Source organism: Fusarium oxysporum, chromosome 12 (genome assembly GCF_000149955.1).
Source record: "Fusarium oxysporum f. sp. lycopersici 4287 chromosome 12, whole genome shotgun sequence".
NCBI classification, from domain to species: domain Eukaryota; kingdom Fungi; phylum Ascomycota; class Sordariomycetes; order Hypocreales; family Nectriaceae; genus Fusarium; species Fusarium oxysporum.
Window position 1 is genome coordinate 661,712 of NC_030997.1, and position 20,770 is coordinate 682,481.

General features: G+C 48.2%; 11 protein-coding genes across 14 annotated transcripts; 7 read left to right on the plus strand and 4 right to left on the minus strand.

Moving 5' to 3' along the window:
- Positions 1-604: 604 nt before the first annotated feature.
- FOXG_13320 (scytalone dehydratase) lies at positions 605-1,411 on the plus strand. The gene is made up of 4 exons (XM_018393275.1): positions 605-754; positions 825-880; positions 933-974; positions 1,034-1,411. The coding sequence occupies exons 1-4, from the start codon at positions 718-720 to the stop codon at positions 1,391-1,393; spliced, it is 495 nt and encodes a 164-aa protein (XP_018252510.1). The 5' UTR covers positions 605-717; the 3' UTR covers positions 1,394-1,411.
- Positions 1,412-1,936: 525 nt separating this feature from the next.
- Positions 1,937-3,771, plus strand: FOXG_13321 (uncharacterized protein; the record flags this gene model as incomplete). The annotated part of the gene is made up of 3 exons (XM_018393276.1): positions 1,937-2,041; positions 2,095-3,586; positions 3,650-3,771. 3 exons carry the CDS (start codon positions 1,937-1,939, stop codon positions 3,769-3,771), a joined length of 1,719 nt encoding a protein of 572 aa, XP_018252511.1.
- Positions 3,690-5,476, minus strand: FOXG_13322 (uncharacterized protein). Its single transcript, XM_018393277.1, has 3 exons — positions 5,220-5,476; positions 4,065-5,165; positions 3,690-4,016 (listed from the first exon to the last, which is right to left on the minus strand). The coding sequence occupies exons 1-3, from the start codon at positions 5,303-5,305 to the stop codon at positions 3,890-3,892; spliced, it is 1,314 nt and encodes a 437-aa protein (XP_018252512.1). The 5' UTR covers positions 5,306-5,476; the 3' UTR covers positions 3,690-3,889.
- Positions 5,477-5,543: 67 nt separating this feature from the next.
- Positions 5,544-6,859, plus strand: FOXG_13323 (uncharacterized protein). The gene is made up of 2 exons (XM_018393278.1): positions 5,544-6,165; positions 6,218-6,859. Exons 1-2 carry the CDS (start codon positions 5,644-5,646, stop codon positions 6,680-6,682), a joined length of 987 nt encoding a protein of 328 aa, XP_018252513.1. The 5' UTR covers positions 5,544-5,643; the 3' UTR covers positions 6,683-6,859.
- A 251-nt stretch (positions 6,860-7,110) lies between these two features.
- Positions 7,111-9,116, minus strand: FOXG_13324 (uncharacterized protein). Its single transcript, XM_018393279.1, has 4 exons — positions 8,753-9,116; positions 8,206-8,705; positions 8,007-8,142; positions 7,111-7,961 (listed from the first exon to the last, which is right to left on the minus strand). The coding sequence occupies exons 1-4, from the start codon at positions 8,813-8,815 to the stop codon at positions 7,245-7,247; spliced, it is 1,416 nt and encodes a 471-aa protein (XP_018252514.1). The 5' UTR covers positions 8,816-9,116; the 3' UTR covers positions 7,111-7,244.
- A 451-nt stretch (positions 9,117-9,567) lies between these two features.
- FOXG_13325 (uncharacterized protein) lies at positions 9,568-10,851 on the plus strand. Of its 2 annotated transcripts, XM_018393280.1 has the most exons (3): positions 9,568-9,866; positions 9,934-10,163; positions 10,213-10,851. In XM_018393280.1, the coding sequence occupies exons 1-3, from the start codon at positions 9,704-9,706 to the stop codon at positions 10,702-10,704; spliced, it is 885 nt and encodes a 294-aa protein (XP_018252515.1). In that variant the 5' UTR covers positions 9,568-9,703; the 3' UTR covers positions 10,705-10,851. The 2 variants fall into 2 exon arrangements, with proteins under 2 accessions (XP_018252515.1, XP_018252516.1); XM_018393281.1 differs by having other exon boundaries at positions 9,568-10,163.
- Positions 10,729-12,704, minus strand: FOXG_13326 (uncharacterized protein). The gene is made up of 2 exons (XM_018393282.1): positions 12,331-12,704; positions 10,729-12,281 (listed from the first exon to the last, which is right to left on the minus strand). The coding sequence occupies exons 1-2, from the start codon at positions 12,664-12,666 to the stop codon at positions 11,001-11,003; spliced, it is 1,617 nt and encodes a 538-aa protein (XP_018252517.1). The 5' UTR covers positions 12,667-12,704; the 3' UTR covers positions 10,729-11,000.
- Positions 12,705-12,870: 166 nt separating this feature from the next.
- Positions 12,871-14,779, plus strand: FOXG_13327 (uncharacterized protein). The gene is made up of 4 exons (XM_018393283.1): positions 12,871-13,673; positions 13,721-14,081; positions 14,131-14,390; positions 14,442-14,779. The coding sequence occupies exons 1-4, from the start codon at positions 13,036-13,038 to the stop codon at positions 14,716-14,718; spliced, it is 1,536 nt and encodes a 511-aa protein (XP_018252518.1). The 5' UTR covers positions 12,871-13,035; the 3' UTR covers positions 14,719-14,779.
- Positions 14,780-15,240: 461 nt separating this feature from the next.
- FOXG_13328 (uncharacterized protein) lies at positions 15,241-16,071 on the plus strand (the record flags this gene model as incomplete). Its single annotated transcript, XM_018393284.1, has 3 exons — positions 15,241-15,289; positions 15,351-15,893; positions 15,956-16,071. The coding sequence occupies 3 exons, from the start codon at positions 15,241-15,243 to the stop codon at positions 16,069-16,071; spliced, it is 708 nt and encodes a 235-aa protein (XP_018252519.1).
- Positions 16,072-16,462: 391 nt separating this feature from the next.
- FOXG_13329 (uncharacterized protein) lies at positions 16,463-17,323 on the plus strand (the record flags this gene model as incomplete). The annotated part of the gene is made up of 1 exon (XM_018393285.1): positions 16,463-17,323. One exon carries the CDS (start codon positions 16,463-16,465, stop codon positions 17,321-17,323), a length of 861 nt encoding a protein of 286 aa, XP_018252520.1.
- Positions 17,324-17,356: 33 nt separating this feature from the next.
- Positions 17,357-20,302, minus strand: FOXG_13330 (uncharacterized protein). 3 transcript variants are annotated; one of them, XM_018393287.1, is made up of 3 exons: positions 19,682-20,302; positions 17,854-19,622; positions 17,357-17,789 (listed from the first exon to the last, which is right to left on the minus strand). In XM_018393287.1, the coding sequence occupies exons 2-3, from the start codon at positions 19,614-19,616 to the stop codon at positions 17,636-17,638; spliced, it is 1,917 nt and encodes a 638-aa protein (XP_018252522.1). In that variant the 5' UTR covers positions 19,617-19,622; positions 19,682-20,302; the 3' UTR covers positions 17,357-17,635. The 3 variants fall into 3 exon arrangements, with proteins under 3 accessions (XP_018252522.1, XP_018252521.1, XP_018252523.1); XM_018393286.1 differs by having other exon boundaries at positions 17,375-19,622; positions 19,682-20,227; XM_018393288.1 differs by having other exon boundaries at positions 17,375-17,789; positions 17,854-20,227.
- Between the last annotated feature and the right edge of the window lie 468 nt (positions 20,303-20,770).

Below are 20,770 nucleotides of genomic sequence, written 5' to 3' on the forward strand. Positions count from 1 at the left end.
GTGTATCTGATGTACGGGCGTAGATATCTGCGTATAGACCATTACCCATCGCGAACCGTAATGGCTCAGTCACGCTCATATATAGTTTGTACACCGAATGGCCTTCGACCCGGAAAGCGGACATGGCCTGCTTCTAGAACTCGACGTCCCGGGTTGAAACCGTCATAGTTGTAACGGGGATGCTCAGATGCTGGAGTGATTTTTGATATGATGGCATCGGGGAATAGTGGGGTTTGACAGGCGGGTGAGTAGTTGGTATCATTTCAATATATGAAAGGGTGAGATGATTTGATCAAGTGCAGTCTTCTAGAAGATGCAGATGGAATAGAACCATGTAGCGCACCTAAAGACCATCTTATAAGATGCTTCTGAGTTGGACATATTCCTATTCAGCTTCTCCACTCTTAGACAGCTGGACCTGCCGCCGGGCTGGCATAAGGGTTCTCGGCAGTTGCTACTGCATATCTAAGCCAGCTCAAAGCCGTCTTACCCATGCCAGGGCACACAAGGCTAGTTGGCAGACTTGACCGATTTTAGTTAGAGGCTATCGGGATACCGACGGAATGAGATCGGAAGTTCCGTAATCTATAATAATGATGTTTCTCTCATTGACTTTTAATAATTTTCCAGAGCTTTCCTTAACCGATCAATATCAGTACTCCGTCCTTCAAATCTATACACGGCCATCTGTCGCTCCATATCTGCCGTCACTCATATATGGGCGCCATGGTTACTTCAAGAGTCGATCCCGCTGGTTAGTGGCCTTCGAGCCAATCACTACCTTTCGATCTGAGCGAACGATGTTAATAAACTATATAAAATAGATGCCCTGCAGGTTGCTGCAATTACTTTCGACTGGGGAGACAGCCTCGATGCAAAGGTTTGTACGGTCATTCCATGTTAAGGACCAAACTTATCTAACCGACTTGCAGGACTGGGATCGCCTGGCCAGCATCGTCGCCCCAGAACTGGTTGTATGAGTTCCCGAAAAAAAAACACTTAAACATTATTCTGCTAATATGATATCCTCAAGGTCGATTATACCGTCGTGACGGGTGAAAAGTGGGATGCCATGCCAGCTAAAGACTTTGTCGCCATGGTTTCAGACCCAGGATTTGTTGGCGACGCTCTTGTTGACAGCCAGCATTTTATCGGGGCTTCCAAATATGAAGTTCTCTCAGATGGCCGTATAGTTGGTACTCACCAGCTCCGAGCTGCCCACCAGCGATATACAGGGCCTGATAAGAAGACTGTTGAGGCCAAGGGCCACTGCCATGCTGTTATGCAACATACTTATGCAAAGGTTGATGGCGAATGGAAGTTGGCGGGCTTAAAGCCGACCATGTACTGGAATGAGCATGATTTTTCTAAGATTTTCAAAGGAAGCCAGTAAAGTGTGTTTATAATACGCGATAGCTCGAATAGAGTTCAAGCACTTTTCTAATCAATGCCGTTCATACCCTTGATGTCCAGATAAACCCCGATCGTTGATGTTGAGAAATGCGTCTTAACGGCTAAGATCAAAGCAAACTCTACTTCTCATCTCCCTCGTTTCATGCCTGGATAAACACGGTATATAGTGCTAATGCATATAGAAAAGAGAATTTAGTCTGATCGAAGTAAAACTGGAGTAAAACTCCGAGCTGCATGTGACAGTCAAAGCGCGTTACTTATCATCACCAAGACTGCGCCCGTTCACGCTAGAAAGCATAACGTGATAGGCAAGTTTGCGCCATGACCTTTCTGTTCGAAACATCACCATCTTGAAACTAAGGTTAATGTACCAAAATAAGGTTCAAGACGGAAATACAACGTCAATGCGCAGGACCCCAGATGCCGTCTCCTCGTGGCTTATAACTACCAAGACAGGTTTCCAGAAATATTCCAAGGCTTGGTTTCCTTCACGACATTCATTTAACTTCTACACTCTTTAATCATGTCTGATAGATCTTCGTGTGAGCATAGCGAAAGGGCCAATGAAGTTAGAAGTGAAGTTCAGGGGAATAGTAAGGTGTCTATGAAGAGTTTGCTGTTATTACTTGTAAGTGCTATCTTCATCCTCTTTCACAATTGTGAGCTGAGAATTGCTTCTAGTCGATCAATCTGGTATACTTCGTCCATGTTGCCAATGTCGTTGGATCTGGTGCCTTGACCAGAGACATCTCCGCTGTTGTTGGCGGCTCCCACGATTCTGTCTGGTACAGTGAAGTGATCGCAATCTTGACAGCCCTTCTTGGCATTCCTGCTTCTCAAGCCGCCGATCTCTGGGGTCGCAAGACGATACTCGTTTGCTTAACGAGCTGTGGCTTTGTCGGGTCTCTCATTATCGCCAAAGCTTCATCTTCCGGTACGGTCATAGCTGGATTTGCGGTTTCAGGCATCTCATTCGGTGCGCAGCCGCTTCTCCATGCCATTTCTTCTGAGGTCGTTGCTCGCAAGTATCGTCCTTGGGCGCAGGGCAGTATCAATGTATCAGCTTCTCTAGGAGCCATTATCGGCCTTTTGATTGGTGGCGTGTTGACTAGACATGAGCATCATGATGGCTTCCGGGCCTACTGGTATATGGTTGCTGGCATATATGCAGTTGCGACAGTCGCATGTCAATTCTTTTACAACCCGCCTCCAAGAGCCTTGGAAATTGTTCTCAGCGTACCAGAGAAAATGCGTAACCTGGACTGGGTCGGGTACGGCTTCTTGACTCCTGCGCTTGTCCTCTTCTGCATGTCTCTCGCTTGGAGTGGGAACCCATATTCATGGACAGACGCCCATGTACTGGCCACATTTCTCATTGGTGTACTTTCGGGAGTGGCCCTTATCGTCTATGAGACATCGATCAAAAAGAACGGCATGTTTCATCATCGTCTCTTTCGCGATCGGAACTTTGCACTAGCTTTGGGTTGCATCTTTGCTGAGGGCATGGCATTCCACTGTGGTAACAACTATTTCGCCTTTGAAGTCAGTGTTCTCTTTGCAACCGATAATCTTATCATTGGGGCCCAGTACGGCATGGCCTTCATAGCTCTGGGTATTTCTGCCATCATGAGCGGTATATGGTGCTCCATCAGTAAGGCTTTGCGTTTCCCGATTATCCTGGCCTTTGGCTTCAAGATCCTGTTTATGGTCCTGATGGCTACTGTCTCCAAGTCCACACCTCAAGCCCTCATCTGGATATACCCCATAACTCTAGGTCTCGGATTGGGTATTTGCATGCCAGCGCTGATTACAGTAGCTCATTTTGCAACACCTCGAGAATTGATCGCGATTACATCCGGTCTTATGATCTCTATCAGAAGTGTGGGAGGATCTATTGGGTTGGCCGTATTCAACGCTATCTTCTCTAATGGGCTCTCATCCAACTTGGGACCCAAGATATCTCATGCCGTCTTGCCACTTGGCTTCCCCGAAAGGGAGTTGCTTCAACTCATACCCGTCCTTGCCCATAACGATACAGTGGCGCTCAAACAGATTCACGGCATTTCTCCAGAAATAATTCACGCCGGGGTCGATGGTCTTCTGGAAGCTTACCGTGTAAGCTTTCGCGGTGTCTGGTTGACCACTGCGAGTCTATGTCTCGTCGCTAGCATCGGTGAGTGGATAACAAAGACAAGTGAACCTCAGGGAGAATTTGATTGCTAATCATTCATCTTAGCCGGTTTCTTTCTACGCGATTCCACTGAGAAGATTGCTTCCCAGATCGACGCGCCCATTGCACCGGATACAGAGGTTGTAGAGATCAAGAAGAGGACAAAGATTCCAGGCGATTCTGCTTAGGAGGCTATACATCCCGTGATAGGGACATTTCAGAGTTGTAAACTTTAGTACGATAGTGCAAGACATTAATTCCATTTCTTTATTATTAGCCACGTTTCTCCAACATTGCAATGCCCATTCAAGGAAACCTCACAAATGGTGCCACATATGTTGTCATGTACACCCCTTTCTTATGGGAAAAGTTGAATGAGACAAAGGTATGCTCAGTTGGTGTCGTGACCGTATCATCAATGACATCACTCCCACTAAAGCTATTAGCATCACGGTCATAAGAAAGATCAGTGATTACTTACTATGCATCCGACACAATCTTCTGGTATGTGCCCTCAGCACCCCAAGCCCATCCTCTTTTACGGAAGACCTTCTCCATTGCTTCGGTAGCATCCTTGTCGCTCTTGAAGTATTGGTTCAAAGGCACATAAATCTTGACCTCAGGGATGCCTTGATCAGGCCTAAGTTCCCAGCTGAAGCACGCTCCGCTGACATTAGGCTTATTCTCCAAGATCTTCTTTGAGAACTTCTCATCGAATTCCTTGTCCTCTGGCTCGTTTATGAGGATATGCCACATATCACGAAGAACCGCTAGACCATCCATTGTTGTTTTGTCTGTGATTTGACCTCCCAGGGTGACGTGCTGTACAACTGCTTCCCAGGTGTTGGACTGAGGTTCGATGTAGATTTTGACTCGGGCACCTTCTTCCGGACTTACGCAGTCGATACCAATAACCACAGTTAGCGGTGGGTCTTGGTACAACTTCCTCTGGTACCGCTCGATCATGTCGATAGCTGGTCCAAACGATGGACCAAGGGGATCAAGTCGTCGGATGAGATCAAATCCAGCTCTATCCGAGTTTTGCTTTGCTGTCATCCACTTGATAACAGGGTAGAAATATGCCTTCATAGTCTGCTTGTCCTCCTTGAGATCAAAGGCCAGAAACACCTTAGGTATGCGAATAGTGTCCTTCGGCATCTTCTCCGCTAAAATCACAGCATCTTCTTCGGATGGATAGAATTCGGCGGCAAACTGATTGAACCAGCGGAGATCAGCACCCGTCTTCTCGGCAATTCTTGGAATGGGATCTTCAGTGACACCATCTGAGCCTGGAAACACGGGTTCGTAGCAGAAACGGACGTATGAATTGCCGCCGTCACTATTGTTGAGGCTGGTTTCGAATGGTGAGCCATTCGGGGTCAAGAGTGATCTTGCACGATCTTTTGTAGGGGCGCGCCCCATGCTCGGAAGAATATAGGTGTCAAGGAACTCGAGATGAGCAGCTTGTTGTTCGGGAGTGTAATCTCCAACGGATTTGAGAAGAGATGCGAGAACCGGTTTGGTGTGTTTCGTCCAGAAGGCTATGCCATCTTCTTTGGCTTTGAGATCTGAGGGCTTATTACTGGTAAGTTAATTCGGTCAGTATATGAGGTATGCTCGGATTTTTTTGTCACACCTTTCTCCTGTGCTTTGAAGAGCTTCTTCTTGGTCCGTTGATGCTGCAGACATTTTAAGAGTAAGAGGCTCTAATGTCGATGCCATATTGCGAAGAGCTGTGATCTTGGTAGCTAGATTGGGTTATGAGCGAAGGTTATCAGCGCTGCCTGCTTTGCTGGAGATGATTTTGTCACTGCTGTGATGCTCTATCCGAGACAGCCGTAGGGGCTAAGTTCTGACGGCGGGGCCAGTGAATAACCCTTGTCAGTGAGAGAGATAGGCACCAGCTCACTGAGTTTTAGCGCACAGCTACGCGCAGCTTTTATAGCTCTGACTTGCAGTCCTTTCTTGACTCGGACAAAGCGGTCCAAAGAATCACAGTTCAATTAGTATCTCGCTTCTGATTCGCAAATTTCGTTGCTAACGCTTACTCCATGTGAATCATGGACAATGTCGACAAGCGATTCACCACCAGCGATGGTGACACCTATGCCTACGACTACATCCCGGCCAAGGACAACAAAGAAACGTTTCTCTTCATTCACGGTTGCCCTTCTTCGCGCTACGACTGGCGATACCAATTTGAGGACCTCTCAGAGGCAGGTTACGGGGTTATTGCCCCAGATTGTCTCGGCTATGGCGATTCTGACAAATGCGCCGACCTTGAAGCTTACAATTTGAAGCGTCTCAGTGGGCACTTCATAGAATTGCTAGATCAGGAGAAGATTAGCAAGGTCATTGGCGTCTCGCATGACTGGGGATCTATGGTCATGTCTCGAGTTGTTGTTTGGCATCCTGAGAGATTTTCCAAGCTGGTGTTCATGTCTGCGGGCTATACAGCGCCTGGAGTGTTCTTTGACATTGATGGACTGAATGTCTGGAGTCAGAAGGAGCTTGGGTATATGCAATTGGGTTACTGGTACTTCTTCAACTCATATGATGCCGAGCGAGTCATCCTTGACCATGTATTTGCTTAACCCAGTATTCTGTCAAGCAAATTCGACTGACTACTTACAGTTGGAGTCATTCTTCCACCTCGCATACGCCGACGACAACGCCCTCTGGATAACAGGCCTTGCGGCCATTAATGGAACGCGAGAATGGCTGACCTCCGACAAGACATGTCCCCTCCCTCCATTTCTCACAGAAAGGGACAAGACCCGCTGGCTTGAGATAAACAGACGAAAGGGCACCATCAAAGGTCTACTCAACTACTACCGTTGTCTCATGCGTGGAATACAGGCGGAGGATGAGGATCCACTGACAGATGAGCAACGCACACTCAAAGTTCCAGTTCTCGGCATCTGCGGCGGTGGAGATATGGTGACACGGGCGGATCAAATTGGGAGGGGTATCACACCATATGCAAGCAAGGGCTACAAAGAAGTGGTTCTCGAAGGAGCGGGACACTGGATCATGCTTGAGAGACGTGCCGAAGTTACAAATGTCTTGGTGGAATTTGTCCGTGAGGATTCATCATGAACTGCTGGGTTACAATACTGGTTATCACGGCATCATGTAGATAGTTAGGGGAGGACCAAGCGGGAATTTACAAAAGTACCAATTTATCTTGGAAACTTGGCTTGCATGATCCTACATCAAGATCACAAGTTTGAGGGATTAGATTACAATATGCATATGCGTCGCTGCATTCATCCTCTTCTGATGTTCTCTGCCAAGATTTTTATTCTGCTGCCTTGTCATCTGCGGGGTGAAGGATCAACGTCCATGTTCTATCTATGCGGGGTGTCAACGTTGTAAGCGGGGATATCCTGTGGGGAAGTGAAATCAGGACCATGAAACATGCCATTGGAGGGGTTAATTAGAAAGGACTAGGGAAGAGGAGATGATCTGTTAGACTTTCAATGTGTTGATGCATGCTCAAGAGTCGGTCTACTGAGACATTTGGTTCTGGCCTATCGTGTTTGGGCGTATGTTGCGATCGGATTTGACATTCCTGTCACTCATTGCTCTATCGGGACATGACTGAGACTAATTTCTTACAGTTTGCTCTACATACATGCCGAGATCTATCTATGCCATTTCAAGCATGGTTCCTCTTCTTGAGCGTAATAAGAAATCGTCCGCATGGCTCGTCAATTGTAACCTTGCGAACATTCTCCGGTCTCTCGTCCAATCTCTCAAAGTCATAATCCATAAGCAGATGCGTCAGCGTAAGCTTAAGCAAGTTGCTTGTGAAGAACCTTCCAGGGCAAGCTCCCCTTCCAAGCCCAAAATTCAAGAAATCCGGTGAGATGTCCGTCATCCTAGGATGCTCAGGATCTTCCATTGATCGACGAGGATTAAACCCGCCAGGGTATGTCCTCTCATCTCTCTGATAGGCCTTGATAGGTGCAGCAAGGATGGCACCCTGCGGCACATGGATGCCGTTGGAGAAAGTGAAGCCGCCCTGTTTACCCACGGCTCGCTCAATGCCCGTCTCACCGATTGGGTTGTAACGAATGCTCTCTCGGATGAGTGAGTCCATTAACGGCAGCCTTTGGAAGAATTCATGTGAAAATGCATCGCCTTTGGCCATTTCCTGGCTTATCTCGGCACGCAAGTCGCTGATCATGGCTTCGTAGTCGCCTGCGGGGAGTGAGATGAGGTCATATACCAAATTGGTCATTGTGACGAGGTTAGTGTACGATTGGACAAAATTTAGAACCATCATTCTGGCGACGATGACCATTGGTTCGTACTCTGATGGGCCGTTGGGGTCCTTTTTGGCGGCCAGGATGATGGCGCTCAACATATCATTCTGGAAATATCAGCCGCTGTCAAGAATATAGATCTTAGACCTTACAGGCAGATCCGGTTCAATGTCCTTTTCTTCGGCCGCATCAATGATAGCCATGCGCTCCTTCAGCACGGGCGTAGCGTGCTTGGCAGCTGTCTCAATGCATCGCATCAACGGGCGGCACATGTAAGGCAGCAGAAGCCTGTATAATGTCAGCATCCTATCACTGCAATCGACAAGAAACCATTGTCTTGGGGCTGCTTACGGGCGAAGAAATGGTGGGATAAATCGGGCGTACAGCGCTGACGCAAAGAATGTGGCGGCGTATTCAGCTGTAGCATCTCTGTACTCTTTGTTGTCACACAAAGGCTGACCTGAGATAATACGGTTGGCAGATCTGCTGAGAATAGCACTTGCTGTATCCCACATATTTATCTGCACAACACCATTGGAGTCAAGCTTTGAGGCGACATTGTCATCCAGAGCAGCCTTCATCTCCTCATTGACCATGGGCATTTTGTCTGCGACCTTCTGGTAGAGCTCTTTGTGAACAACATTTCTGTAGACGGGGTGAATGACGATATGAGGACCAAGGGTAGTGTAGTCAGGTACAAGGGCTTGGAGAGTATATCTCTTGAGAGAAATGTCATTCTCAGGTTGTTTGACATATTCATTCAGCAGCTGCTTTGGCACCATGAGCATGAAGCCCGTGCTGCAGTGGAGGATTGGAACGAGCTGAATACCTCCATGGCCAGCTTCAAGAATCTAATCTTATAAGCTTTGGACCCCAAAGGGCAAACAGTGTAGCCTACCTTGCGATGAGTCTCCTTGAAATATTCTTGAGACTTAAGAGCAACTTCATATGATGCCTTCATGAATATACCGACACTTTCGTATCACCAGCCCAGTTGAACTTCTGGTAATCCTTGGAGAGTGCCGCTTGAAAAGCAGGTTGCATGAGGTGTAGCAGCCATGCTGCAGTGGTGCCAATGATTGTGTAAACAACAACCCGAGGCAGAAACGCCTGGACGGTAGTAGCAAGATCAACAGCCATTGTGACAAAGCCTGAGATTGGAAAGAATGATGAATTGTCCCAAAAGTGGAGGCTAAAGCTGCTTGTAAAGGTCTCACTAAGATGAGGGATGAGGTCAAGGGTAAAAGAATGTTGACTGGAACAAAGACCACAATACCTTGTTAATCCCCGCCCCACCTCGAGGATGTAACCGTCACTTTTTAGGATCCAACCCAAAGAATTTGGGGAGCCAATTACTTGTGTGAGAATGCTGCCGCCTGATGACGATCGATTTTGTTCTGTATGCAAGAGTCCTATCTAGGGTCGGATCGACTTCTTGGAAATATCTCGTCATGATTCAGAGTCTGCTTCAGGACTTCGCTTACATGACGAGGGCGGACAACCTTGCTCGGAGATATCCTTGTCGCAGGGCGTGGGAGGCTTGGGATGCATCAGTTACATGCTTTTGGCGGGACTTACTGATGGCTCTTGATCAATGATGGAACAGCTTGGCGAGAGGAGTTAGGTCGGAGTGGCCGTGGATCACTGGTAGACTTGCTATTTGATGCCGAAGCCGACAGGCGTCAGTGAAAGCGGGAGGAATTGTCGGTGATTGTCCGCGTGAAAGCATGACAGCCCATCCTAAGTTGTAATTCTCTTCTCGCCCTTATGACGTTTATTTGCCTAGTACCTTTCCTTTGACAACCTTTCCATCTGCTGATCACACTCTCGGCTTGGTTCAACATCAAACATGTCCAGGACGAATACCTTCTACAGCCTCGGTGTAATGCCTGCATTGATGGGACTGGGCCATCTGGCTCCAGCCATAGGTGCTATACAGACTGCAACCGGCTCGTATCACTTTCCTGTGAGGCTACTTGGACTCATTGGTACCATATCAGCTGTTGTTGACTGCAAGTCATACTCTTAACTCTATTCAATTCCATCCGAAGAATATGCTACTGACAATCCCCTCTGTAGCCATGGACACATACAAAGATCTCTCACCATCAAACCGACCTGCCAAGTGGATATGGAATCTTTGGGTATACGGTCTCTGGGCCATTGTCCTGGCCTGTACTGCAACGTTAGACCTTCACACAATATACGACATATATCGTGTCCTACCTCTTGGTCTGGCTTGGGGAATCCCTTGCGTCCCATTGTACTCAATCTCCAAGGGGTGGATTCTAAGCAAGCCCAAAACTCTGGTAAGCTCAACACTCATTCTATGCACATGACATATCCTTACACTTTTAGCTCTTTGAAGCAAAGTCTTTGGTAGTCGCATTCTGTATGGCAAGTGTTTGTGCCGAAGCCAGCATGGCTTATTGCTGTCGACAAAAGGAGTACCAATGTGCGAGCAGAGATTTACGAGCAAGAAGCTTTTATCTCGCCGTCTTATACCAATTCTTCCGTGAGACATCATGCGACATCAGAGATATTCCGGAGGATACCAAGGAAGGTCTCAAAACATTGCCGGTCAAGCTTGGCAAACAGAACACAGTATTACTCTTGGCTACGGTAGGCGTTTTAGCCGAATCACTACTCACTCACGGTATCGACATAACAACGTCAGGAATTAACGTGAAAGCGCCATTGATTGCCCGTGCATTCTTACGAGTTGGTCTGACAATGACGTCGTATTGGCAAGTCTTGAGGTTCCCCAGGCAGAACTCATGGGCTTGGGGGTCTATGTCACTTCTGGGACTGGCTCCGGTGCTTTTTGCACAAGCTGCTCTTCGTGACTGACTGAACAACATCGAGGGGACGATTCTGGAAATCTCGAAAATTTATTAAGCCTGCATATGAAGATCGTGATGCGAACAACCGGGGAGTTTTGGAGATGCCCTTAGATATAGATAGCGATTGAATAGAGTGCAATCTGACAACGTCTCAATATCTCACAGTTTTCATCGAAGAAAGTGTCATGCTATATCAAGATCCTTTCATCGGACAAACAAAGTCGCTACCTCATCTAATCCGAAAGTTGAGTCTAAACTATTCAAGCTATCACAGCCCCTCCCAGCTGAAGATAAAGATCACTGTCAAAGTTTAGGCGCTCTGCCAGCATGGCTGAGCTGCTCAAGGTAATCCATCAAGTCTGTCCACATCTCTTGCGGCAACGAGTTGGAAAACCAAGTGTTCCCTTCATAGTCCTTACCAACCACTACAAACACGCTCGATATGGCGGAGACAGTATTGTGTCCGGGATCAGAAGCTTGATAATACACAGGATGTCCCCTCTTCCCCCTTCTAGACTCAGGGCGTACCTCCTGTTCTATCGCGGGACTGAAGTCCAGCTTCTCAGCAAGGTCACCCTTGGTCCAATTTGACATGAACTGGGCAGCCATGTTGGTGCTTCCAAAGACGACGGGCATACTGTTCGTCTTCATAGACTCCACTGAGAGCGCCGTTGAGGCTTTCAGCTGTTCCTCTGTGGTCTGTGCTTGTATGGCCTCTCGTACTTGGAGAGCAAGTTTCCCCAGTGGTAGGTCCAAGATTTCGTTGGCGCGACAGAACACAAAGGCATTGGTAGGAGAGTTCTGCACGTATGCCTTGTCTGGCAAGAACACCGATCGGGCTCGACTTCGAGGGTCAACAGCCATGATAGTTGCCAGCTCCCGATTCGTGCCCCGACCTTGATACTTGGCTAGCATGAGACAAGAGAGAGCGGCGAAGATATCACCCTCGCTGATGAAAGGCTTGTCATTTATGGCTTCCTCTTCTAGGTGGCTCCTAGCTTGCTGCATCATCCTTCTAATTGTATCTTTCGGGATGCACAGAGTCCGCGACCGAATGTTGCCGGATCTCCACGATTCATACAAGCTCCGTAAGCCCCAGACTTTGAAACGCCAGCCATCAAGGATCTTATCTGCAAGAACATGGGGCTCCTTGCGTGGCGATTTGAGCATATCGTCAAACACATCTTTCCGGTATCCTGGCATTGGGATAACAGCTTCTGGCTTCCCGGCCAAGACCTGACTCCAAGCCTCGAATATGGCAGACAACCCCATCAGGTCAGTTGTTACATGGGAAAATGTCAAGTTGACAAGAGTGCCGTCAGTGAAGGTTTGCACATGGAGACAGAATTGAGGGATGTCAGAGTGAACAAAATCGTCCATGTTGCGGGGCGTCTCGGGGCGGAGTCCAAGAGCACAGAATTCTTTCGGTCCAGTATAAGTAGAGATACTCCCGGTTGGCTTGGGTAGTCTGGAAGCCAGCGGATGTTCTGACATTGGGGTTTCAAACTCTTCTTTGGTGAAATAAACTGCTGGCCGGTCGTTTGTAAATTCTCGTGGAACATGTATTTCGAGTCCGCCATCTGGCTGTATGCGGGTCAATATCGAGAAACTTCGTGGAGCCGTGAGAGCATACCCTTTGCCGAAACCTTCCACCTAATCTCCGCCATCCCTCCATTTCAAAGAGCTTGGACAGAGCGTCGCTCAGTTTATGGGGGTTCAATACGTCTTCAAACTGCAAAGTCCATACCAATACGATTCCCCGCGCCGCTGCAGTATCGTCGAACAAGTGCACCGGAATGATGTCATCTGACTCAACAGTGTCCGGGAGAGGATGTCGCTCTTCCTTCTTGGAGAAAGGTAGGTAATTGAGCAAAGCCGACATTGCCGTTGAGAATACAAACTTTGCAAATTGGTGCAATGACTGCCATGATACGGGGGAAATTTGTTGATCTGTACGAGTTGCCGCCATGATAACAAGCGAGATGCCAAGCTGGATGGCAAGGTAGCATGCAAAGGATTACATTCCCTGCTCTTCCTCTGTGGTGCGGGGTTTTGGATGCCCCTCCTCTACCCTAGCAAGGCAGCAGTTTAAGGATTGGCTAATCTTTTCAAAGGATAGAGCTCCAAGGCAAGGTAGTTTGAATGGCTGACGAGCTGGAGGAGCTGGTGGAATTGGTTAAGCGAAGTTCACCTAGTTCAATGTACAACATGAGTTGACGCGGAGGCAAGCAGACACCTGCCTTGGTTTTCTGTGCAGAGAAATGTGAGGCAATTCACTGTCTTTTTAAGTAACCTGTGAATAGTGTCAGAAATAATTGCAGTGAACATAGGGTTCGCCATGTTTGCCCGGCTCCTCTTATTTACAACCTTGCTCGCTGTGTCTCTGGCTTACTTCCTATCCCGCGAGACCTCGACAGAACATGCGCCATATGTCCAAGGAAGAAACAAAACCGTGCTTTTCCTCACAAACAGCGAGCATGGTCTATCCAATGTGCACCTTGCAACTGCATCGGCGATACTAGAGAATTACCCAGATGTAGAAGTTTATTTTGCTTCATTTTCGTCTATTGAGCAAAAGTTGGAACGAGTTTCCTCATTCGCCAAGATCAAATCTCCTCATGCGAGAGCCATCGTTTTCCACGGTCTCACCGGTCTGACATTTGTGCAGGCAATCGCCAAAGAAGGTCGAAGCTTCATCTCCCCTCCAGGATGGAGAGGTATCGCTACTTTGGCAGAGCACATACAGCTTTGGATATCGCCATGGACATTTGAAGATCATGTATACTTGTACAAAGAGCTTGGTAGCATTATCGATGAGGTCGACCCAGCAGTTATCGTGCTCGACAGTTGGTTCCGGCCAGCTATAGATGCCACGCGAAAGAGGAATAGGCAGCATGCCTTCATCACGCCGAATACTCTTGTAGATCATTTCTTAGGTATACAGCCGCTCTGGACCAGGTTATGGAAATACCCTGCGTAAGTCGCTTGCGTCAACTGAGATTGGCTGATCCTAATAGCAATAGCCCATCGTCAGGCTTTCTCTCGCCGATTCCTCTGGTGAAAATCCCAGAAAATGTATACATGAATATTCGTTATATCTACAGCGCAATGTTTACGCCAGATGCTTCAAAAAAGAAAGCTCGACTTCAAGAGATTGGTCTAGGAGAACCTATGAACTTGTTCGGAATGAATCGGCTAGGTGTTCCATGGATTACCCAAAACACACAAGGCGCCATGATCTCAGTTGAAGTTATTCCGCCAAATGTCACCTGTGCTGGGCCAATCATCCTATCAGGGCCGCCAGCTCATCAACAAGATCCTCAAACTGCAACTTGGCTCAAGAAAGCCCCTACAGTTCTCATTAATCTCGGTAGTAATCTTGCTGTAGGTCATGAAGAATACAATAATTTCACAGGTAGCTGATGTTTGGCAGTATGACCAAAGTCGTGCTGAAGTCATGGCGATCGCCATAGCGGCGTTACTATCCTCTACTAATTACCAGGTCTTGTGGAAATTTAATAAGCTGGGGGACTTCTCTGATGATTTCTTGGTGCACTTGAAGCCCTACCTCGACAACGAGCGACTAAAAATGCCAAGTTGGCTTGTAGCAGACCCGTCGTCACTTCTCGATACTGGGAACATTGTTACTTCAGTGCATCATGGCGGTTCAAACTGCTATCACGAAGCCCTCGCGTAAGTAAATGCTCAAGACTACTCGGCAGACAACCTCTGACCATCGCAAAGAGCCGGTGTTACGCAAGTTATACTTCCTCTATGGGCCGATCTTTATAACTACGCTGCTCTAGCTGAGACAAGTGGCATTGGGGTTTGGGGTTGTAAGGATTCAACGCCCAACTGGATGAGTGAGTGTTTGTTGGATGCTTTCATGGAAGGAATAGATGGTTGTGGTGAGAGTCTCTTACAGCGACGAGCAAAATGGCTGGGTGATAGGATTAAAGCAGGGAAGAAGGGGCGTGATGTAGCAGCTGATGAGATTGCCAAACTGGCATACGTGAAATGATCAGAGGGGTCTCAGTAGAGCTTCTGCAAGGCAAACAAATCCAAGAATGCTAGGTTCTGGTTCATTTTATGCTGCTAAGCAGAATCCACTCGATAAAGCATTTTTTATCAATGTGTTTGTCCCTGTCTTGCTGTTCCGTGATCATAGAGCTGAGTATCTCGTGATGGAGCCAAGTACCATCTGATTACATAGAATGCAAGCGCCTCAATCAGCACGCTACCTGTAAAGTGGTCCGTTTGCTTCACTAATGCCCCTGTAAGCGATACGCCTGCTATACGCTTGCCGCTAGTTAATAATACGCCTCTAATACGCAATACGCCAACCAAGAACAGCGTATTCTTTCGACAGGATTAGACGCAGAAATAGAAGTTACCGCAGTAATAAAAGAGATAAAAAGCGTTAAATATGTGTCTCTCTCCCTGATTCTAGAAGAAGAGTTACTTCCAACCCCAAATAGTATTGTTTTGCAGAATGAGAGCTTTTCTTTTTTCCTCAGCATTCTTCGCAATCGTGGCATCTGCCATGCCAGATCCAAAGGGTCATGAGTTCCGCGCCGCAGGACCCTACGACAGTAAGCCTTTCATATTAGACTGGAAAACTGACCAAAATGTTAACATTGTGTCTCACTACAGGTCGATCACCATGCCCAGGCCTCAACGCTCTCGCCAACCACGGTTACCTTCCACGCGATGGTGCAAACATCAATTACGACATGATCAATCATGCAGCCCAAGCCGCTTATCATTTCGAAGATGGCTTCTACATCGATGCCGTCAACATGGTGTTTCAGCTTGATATCTCCACCACAAGCCGACCCAACGAAACGTTCCATCTCCGAGACCTGGCTCAACATGACCAGATCGAGGTCGATGGCTCTCTCACTCGAAACGACATCTTCTTCGGCGATGATTTGCACTTCGATGCTACTGTCTTTGATCCCGTCGCACGCGATCTTGGGCTGGATAAGATTAGCCGTAAAGATAAATTTGTCACAATCGAAACAGCGGCCAAAGCAACGAAAAATCGACTCGACCTTGCCAAACGTGTCAATCCGGAGTTTAATGACTCTGTACATCAACACAAGACGGAATATGGCACTACTGCACTCTATCTTCTGACATTGTGGGATGAGCACCAAAAGGCAGCACCAAAGCATTGGGTTAAAGCATTACTTGGTAAGACCGCTCTCTCAATTTTGAGGCTTAATTCTGTAGTGATATGGGCTAACTAGTTGCAGGCGAGGACAGGATTGCTTATAGAGAGGGATATAATAAAGGGAAATCGGTCAAGACGAATAAGCAAGTCGGTGCTATGACTCAAGCTGTTCGAGCGGTCGTTGGGTGGAAACCTTAGTTGAAGATCTATTTACAGACTTAGGGGAAGACAGATAAAATTTGAATGCTATAATTATCTGTGAGATAAGTTCTCAAAATACACTTTACTACGGGACTGTTAATTATACTTTGTATAAGAGTTAATCGTGCCAAATAATTCTACCACGTTAGAAGGAGACCCAATACCCCTCCTCGTCATTGCAGAATGACAACCATGAAAGGACTACTATGCCACCTTGCCTTGAAATGGACAACACGCATCGATGGACGACACAATATGCACCGCGACAAGAACTTATCGCTATTAATTCTCTTTCAAAAGTTCGGATTCAATGACGTAGCGTGACGTCTTCAGTACGTGCTCATGACGCCCGTATCTCTGACGATATTACCACTCGACTCCCGTTCCCATGAACCAGATCAAACCTCATTGCAACACCACCATGATGCCTAAAACAGCCGTCGTCAGCGGCGGAGCCCGTGGTATCGGCCGTACCCTCGCACGTTATTTCCTTGAAAAACACTACCGTGTCTTTATCCTCGACATAGACGAGCAAGAACTTACTCACACAACACGCACGCATCTCAAGTCCTACTACGACTCCAAAGCTGTTGACTCAGCCATCTGCGACTTACGCAACACAGATGAGATTTACGATAGAATCCAACAAGCAGCCAAATTTCTGGACGGCCATATTGACGTTGTCATCAACAATGGCGGTATTGCGTCACCGCATTGGAAAGATGGCAAGACTATGGCTGATCGAGAGACGTTGAAGGAGTGGCAAGCGTACATTGAGACGAACCTCACGGCGCCATTTGTGGTCTCTCAGGCTTGTATCCCGTTCATGAAGAATGAGAAGGATACGGGGCCTGTTACGGATGATAGTCATAGCACTGCTGGGCCTTGCATCATCAACGTGGGATCGTTCCGCGCAAAGCAGAGCGATCCAAACCAAGAAGGCTATGCATCCGCAAAGGCTGGTCTGTTGGGTCTTACGCACAGCATGGCTGTTAGTCTGCAGCCCTTTGGGATCAGGGTGAATCTGGTTGCGCCGGGTCGTATCAAGGCAGGTCATGAGTCGAAGGAGGGTGATGAGAAGGGTGTTGAGTGGGCGCATTTGAACGAGGATAAGGACGTTGAGGATCACCTTACGAATAGGGCCGGAAGACCGTTAGATATTGCTCAGGCTGTTGAGTATCTGGTCAACGCTGGCTTTGTGACAGGTCAGGATCTCATTGTCGATGGAGGCGCAGTCATGATCAAGTAGTTCAAGTACAAGCCAAAAGTCATCACGTCACAGTCACGAGAGAAATAAAAGTGTTCGTAATCATTCATATTCATATTATACTCATACAGAGCATTAGCGTTAAAGTATTTCTTTGAGTGGAGTTGTGACTGTTTCATCAGTCAGGGTATAAGATAGGCTTCTTCCAAAGCTGCATTAGTCGGTTGAACCGTTCAGGAATCTTTCATCCTGCAAGTTCAAGTTCAAGTTTGTGAGTGGAGATGTTATGTCATAGATCAAAGGAACCGCTTTGATCATCCCGTAAAAACGCCTCATGTACTGTTTGTTCCTCGCTTAGTCGACACCGCTGTCAGAGTCGTCAACAACAGCCGGCTTCGGCTTGGTCTCTGTAGCTGTAGCTGTAGCTAGTCTCAGGGGGCCCAGGGCAGGGCCGAGTCGTGCTCCCGGGGCGGGCCACTTGTTGGGGCCGAGAATTTGAGGCTTGTTTCTGTGATCGTGTTAGTATGCGGTACTTGCATACGGTGTCAAGGGACCGGGCAGTGGGGACGTACGCTTGCTCCTCGGCGGCAGCATCCTTCTTCTTTTGCTCTTCCTTTTGTTGTTTGCGGAGAGCACGGCGAGCATCCTTTTCCTTACGCTCAGCAGCGCGCTTCTCCTTCTCCTCAATACGCTTCTTGGCCTCGGCGAGCTTTCGCTCCTTCTCCTGGACATCAGCGCGTCTCTTCTCATCAGCCTTGCGCTTCTCCTCCAGACGCTTCTTCTCTTCGAGCTTTCGCTCTTCCTCAATACGTCGCTCCTCTTCAAGACGCTTCTCCTCCTCGATTCTCTTCTTCTCCTCAAGTCTCTCGCGCTCCTTCTCCTTCTCGCGCTCCTCGGCGGCCTTTCGTCGACTCTCGGCCTTCAGCTTCTTCTCTGCAAGGCGACGCTTCTCTTCGACCAACTTCTTCTTCTCCTCGAGCTTACGCTTCTCCTCAGCGCGTTTCTTCTCTTCAGCACGTCGCCTGTCCTCGGCTCTCTTCTTCTCATCAAGCTTCTTCTGTTCCTCGAGTCGCTCTCTCTCACGCTCCTTCTCCATCTCCTCAATCCTCTTCTTCTCTTCAACCTTTCGCTTCTCCTCTAAGCGGATACGTTCGCGCTCATTCTCCTTCTCGCGTTCACGCTCTCTCTGCCGTTCCTCTTCTCTCTCGCGCTCCTTCTCATGCATCCTCAACTTCTCCTTCTCAGGATCTGAGCCTGGGCTTGGACTCTTGATCTTCATTGAGGCTCGGGCTGATTCGTAGTCCTTGTACCGGTCCCTTCGGTTGTCGTTGTCAAGTTGGCTGAGATGTCGGCTATGGCGTCGCTCTCTTGCGCGTTCAGGATCAACACTTCTGGTGTATGACCTCTCCTTCTCGCCGCGGTCAGAGTCACTGTTCTTGGGGGTAGCTGCCTTGCGCTCGTTGTGCAGTCGTCGACGCTCTGCTCTCCGAGCCTCCCGGTCCTCATCGCGACGTTTGTCTTCTTCAGGAGCGCGAGGAGTGTGGCTATGTGAGGCTCGTGAGTGCTCACGACTACTCTTGTGTCGCCTCTCACCGTCCACGCGACTAGATCTCCTCTCGCGTTCGGCATACTCAGGATCGCGATGCCTGATGGAGGCAGAGGTAGAGTGTCTCTTGTCAAGAGTAGGTCGTTCTCTCATAGACCTGCGCTTCTCCCTCTCCCGTTCCTTGTCCTCTTCATCACTTCGTCCAAGGAACCTCCGTGAGAGGCGACGAGACTCCTTCTCATCGCTTCTCTCTTCTCTCTCCTCACCTTCGCGTCGCTTGTGTCGTCTGTGTCGCGTGCTTGGACTACCTGCTCGGCTTCTGTCACGAGTATGGCGGTCTTTCTCAGTGCGACCACGCTCTTCATGTTCCCTGTGTCGACGACGACGTTCTGATCTTCTGGCCTCCCGCTCCTCGGGTGTCTCGGTTTCAGACCGATGACGCCTGACCCTTCGGTCGGGACGTAGAGTCGGTTCATCCGCCGCCTCCGGGCTGACCTTATCTCTGTTGAGCCATTGTCGCCACGACGACTGACGCTTCTCCTGGACAGGCCTCTCAACAACAGGCCTGCCCAAAGTCGGTCTACCCAGCGTGGGTCTGTTGACCACCAACCCGGGATCGTCTACCTTGTAGGCAGGAGGGGGCTCAATGAAATCGACAGTGTTCTGAGAAGTGTCACTGTCAGACTCGTCATCAGTGAAGACCTCCCAGTCAGACACGTCACGGACGACGGGAGCGGGAGCTTTGGCGGCAGAAATCCCTGGACCTTTGACACGACTCTGATGGGCCATAGCAGTCTGTGAGACGATGTGTTAGAGGATTAATGATACGATCATGAGTGGGGGTTTATTATTACCTAGGCAACCCAACCCAAGAGACGTAAATAGTGCAGTGCAGAGTTGAAAGATTTCAAGGGGGCTGGCGGGCGTGATGCCTGCTAGATAGGATAGTTAAGGAAGATTTGGTCACTGACGCGACACGACAAGGCCCGGAAATTACTCTTCAGCCACGTGGGGCGTTTTGTTCAAGGGTCTATGTAAATAAAGCGTCACCACTAATTTCTCGCCGTTCCAACGGCCTGTGCGCTATGTTTTGTCTGTTTTTGTTTGTTCTTGTTGACCAAGAGACATGAAATATCTCAAGATCAGATTCTTTCAGTTTTTCCAACTCAGCCTGGACGATGCTGAGTTAAAAATAATGTTGTTTTGAGAAGAGCGGTGAGCATTGACAAGTCATGGGGTGTGGCTAGATGGGTCATGAGGTTTGACTGGATGGTTATCGAGGGGGGTTGTGGCTGGTGATATCTGAGGAAGAGGGTGTGTGGCTGGGGAAATTGCGCAATTTAAACTGTCTAACTTGAACAATTCTCGTGTTATTCTCGTGTCCTTGCCTGATATCTGAGAGAGAAAAGAGGCGAAAAGTAAGAAACTGAAACAGAGACTCTTATACAATTCGAGAAAAGACTCGCCAAACTTGCTGAGTGACTCATACTGGAGTCATGCGCTGGTGAAGTTTTGGATCATGTACGTGTCAAGCCACATCGCCATCTGCGATAGGCTGCTAGATCTGAGCTAAACTTGGAAGTGGAGATAGCGGTAACGGACGGGCTAGATCCCGTTTAGCTCCGAGCCGAGGTGAGTCTAAATAATCCCTCACCAAATGTTGACGACAGCTGTTTCAGATTATTGCTTTGTTGTTCATGCCTCTAAGCAAATAACACGATATTATGACTCTGAACGAGACACATCGACAAGAGGGTGACTCAGTTGGAGGGGAGGGAGTTGGAGGGTGCCAAAGTTGGAGGATAGGTAGCAGATTCGAAGCAACATGCATGAGACAAATTCTGCAGCATCAACTCACTGAAACAAGGCAAATGGTTCGATATATGCATGATTGAGACTCGTGACAACTTGCAGCGTCTCTGTTGATCAGTGGTCGCATGAAC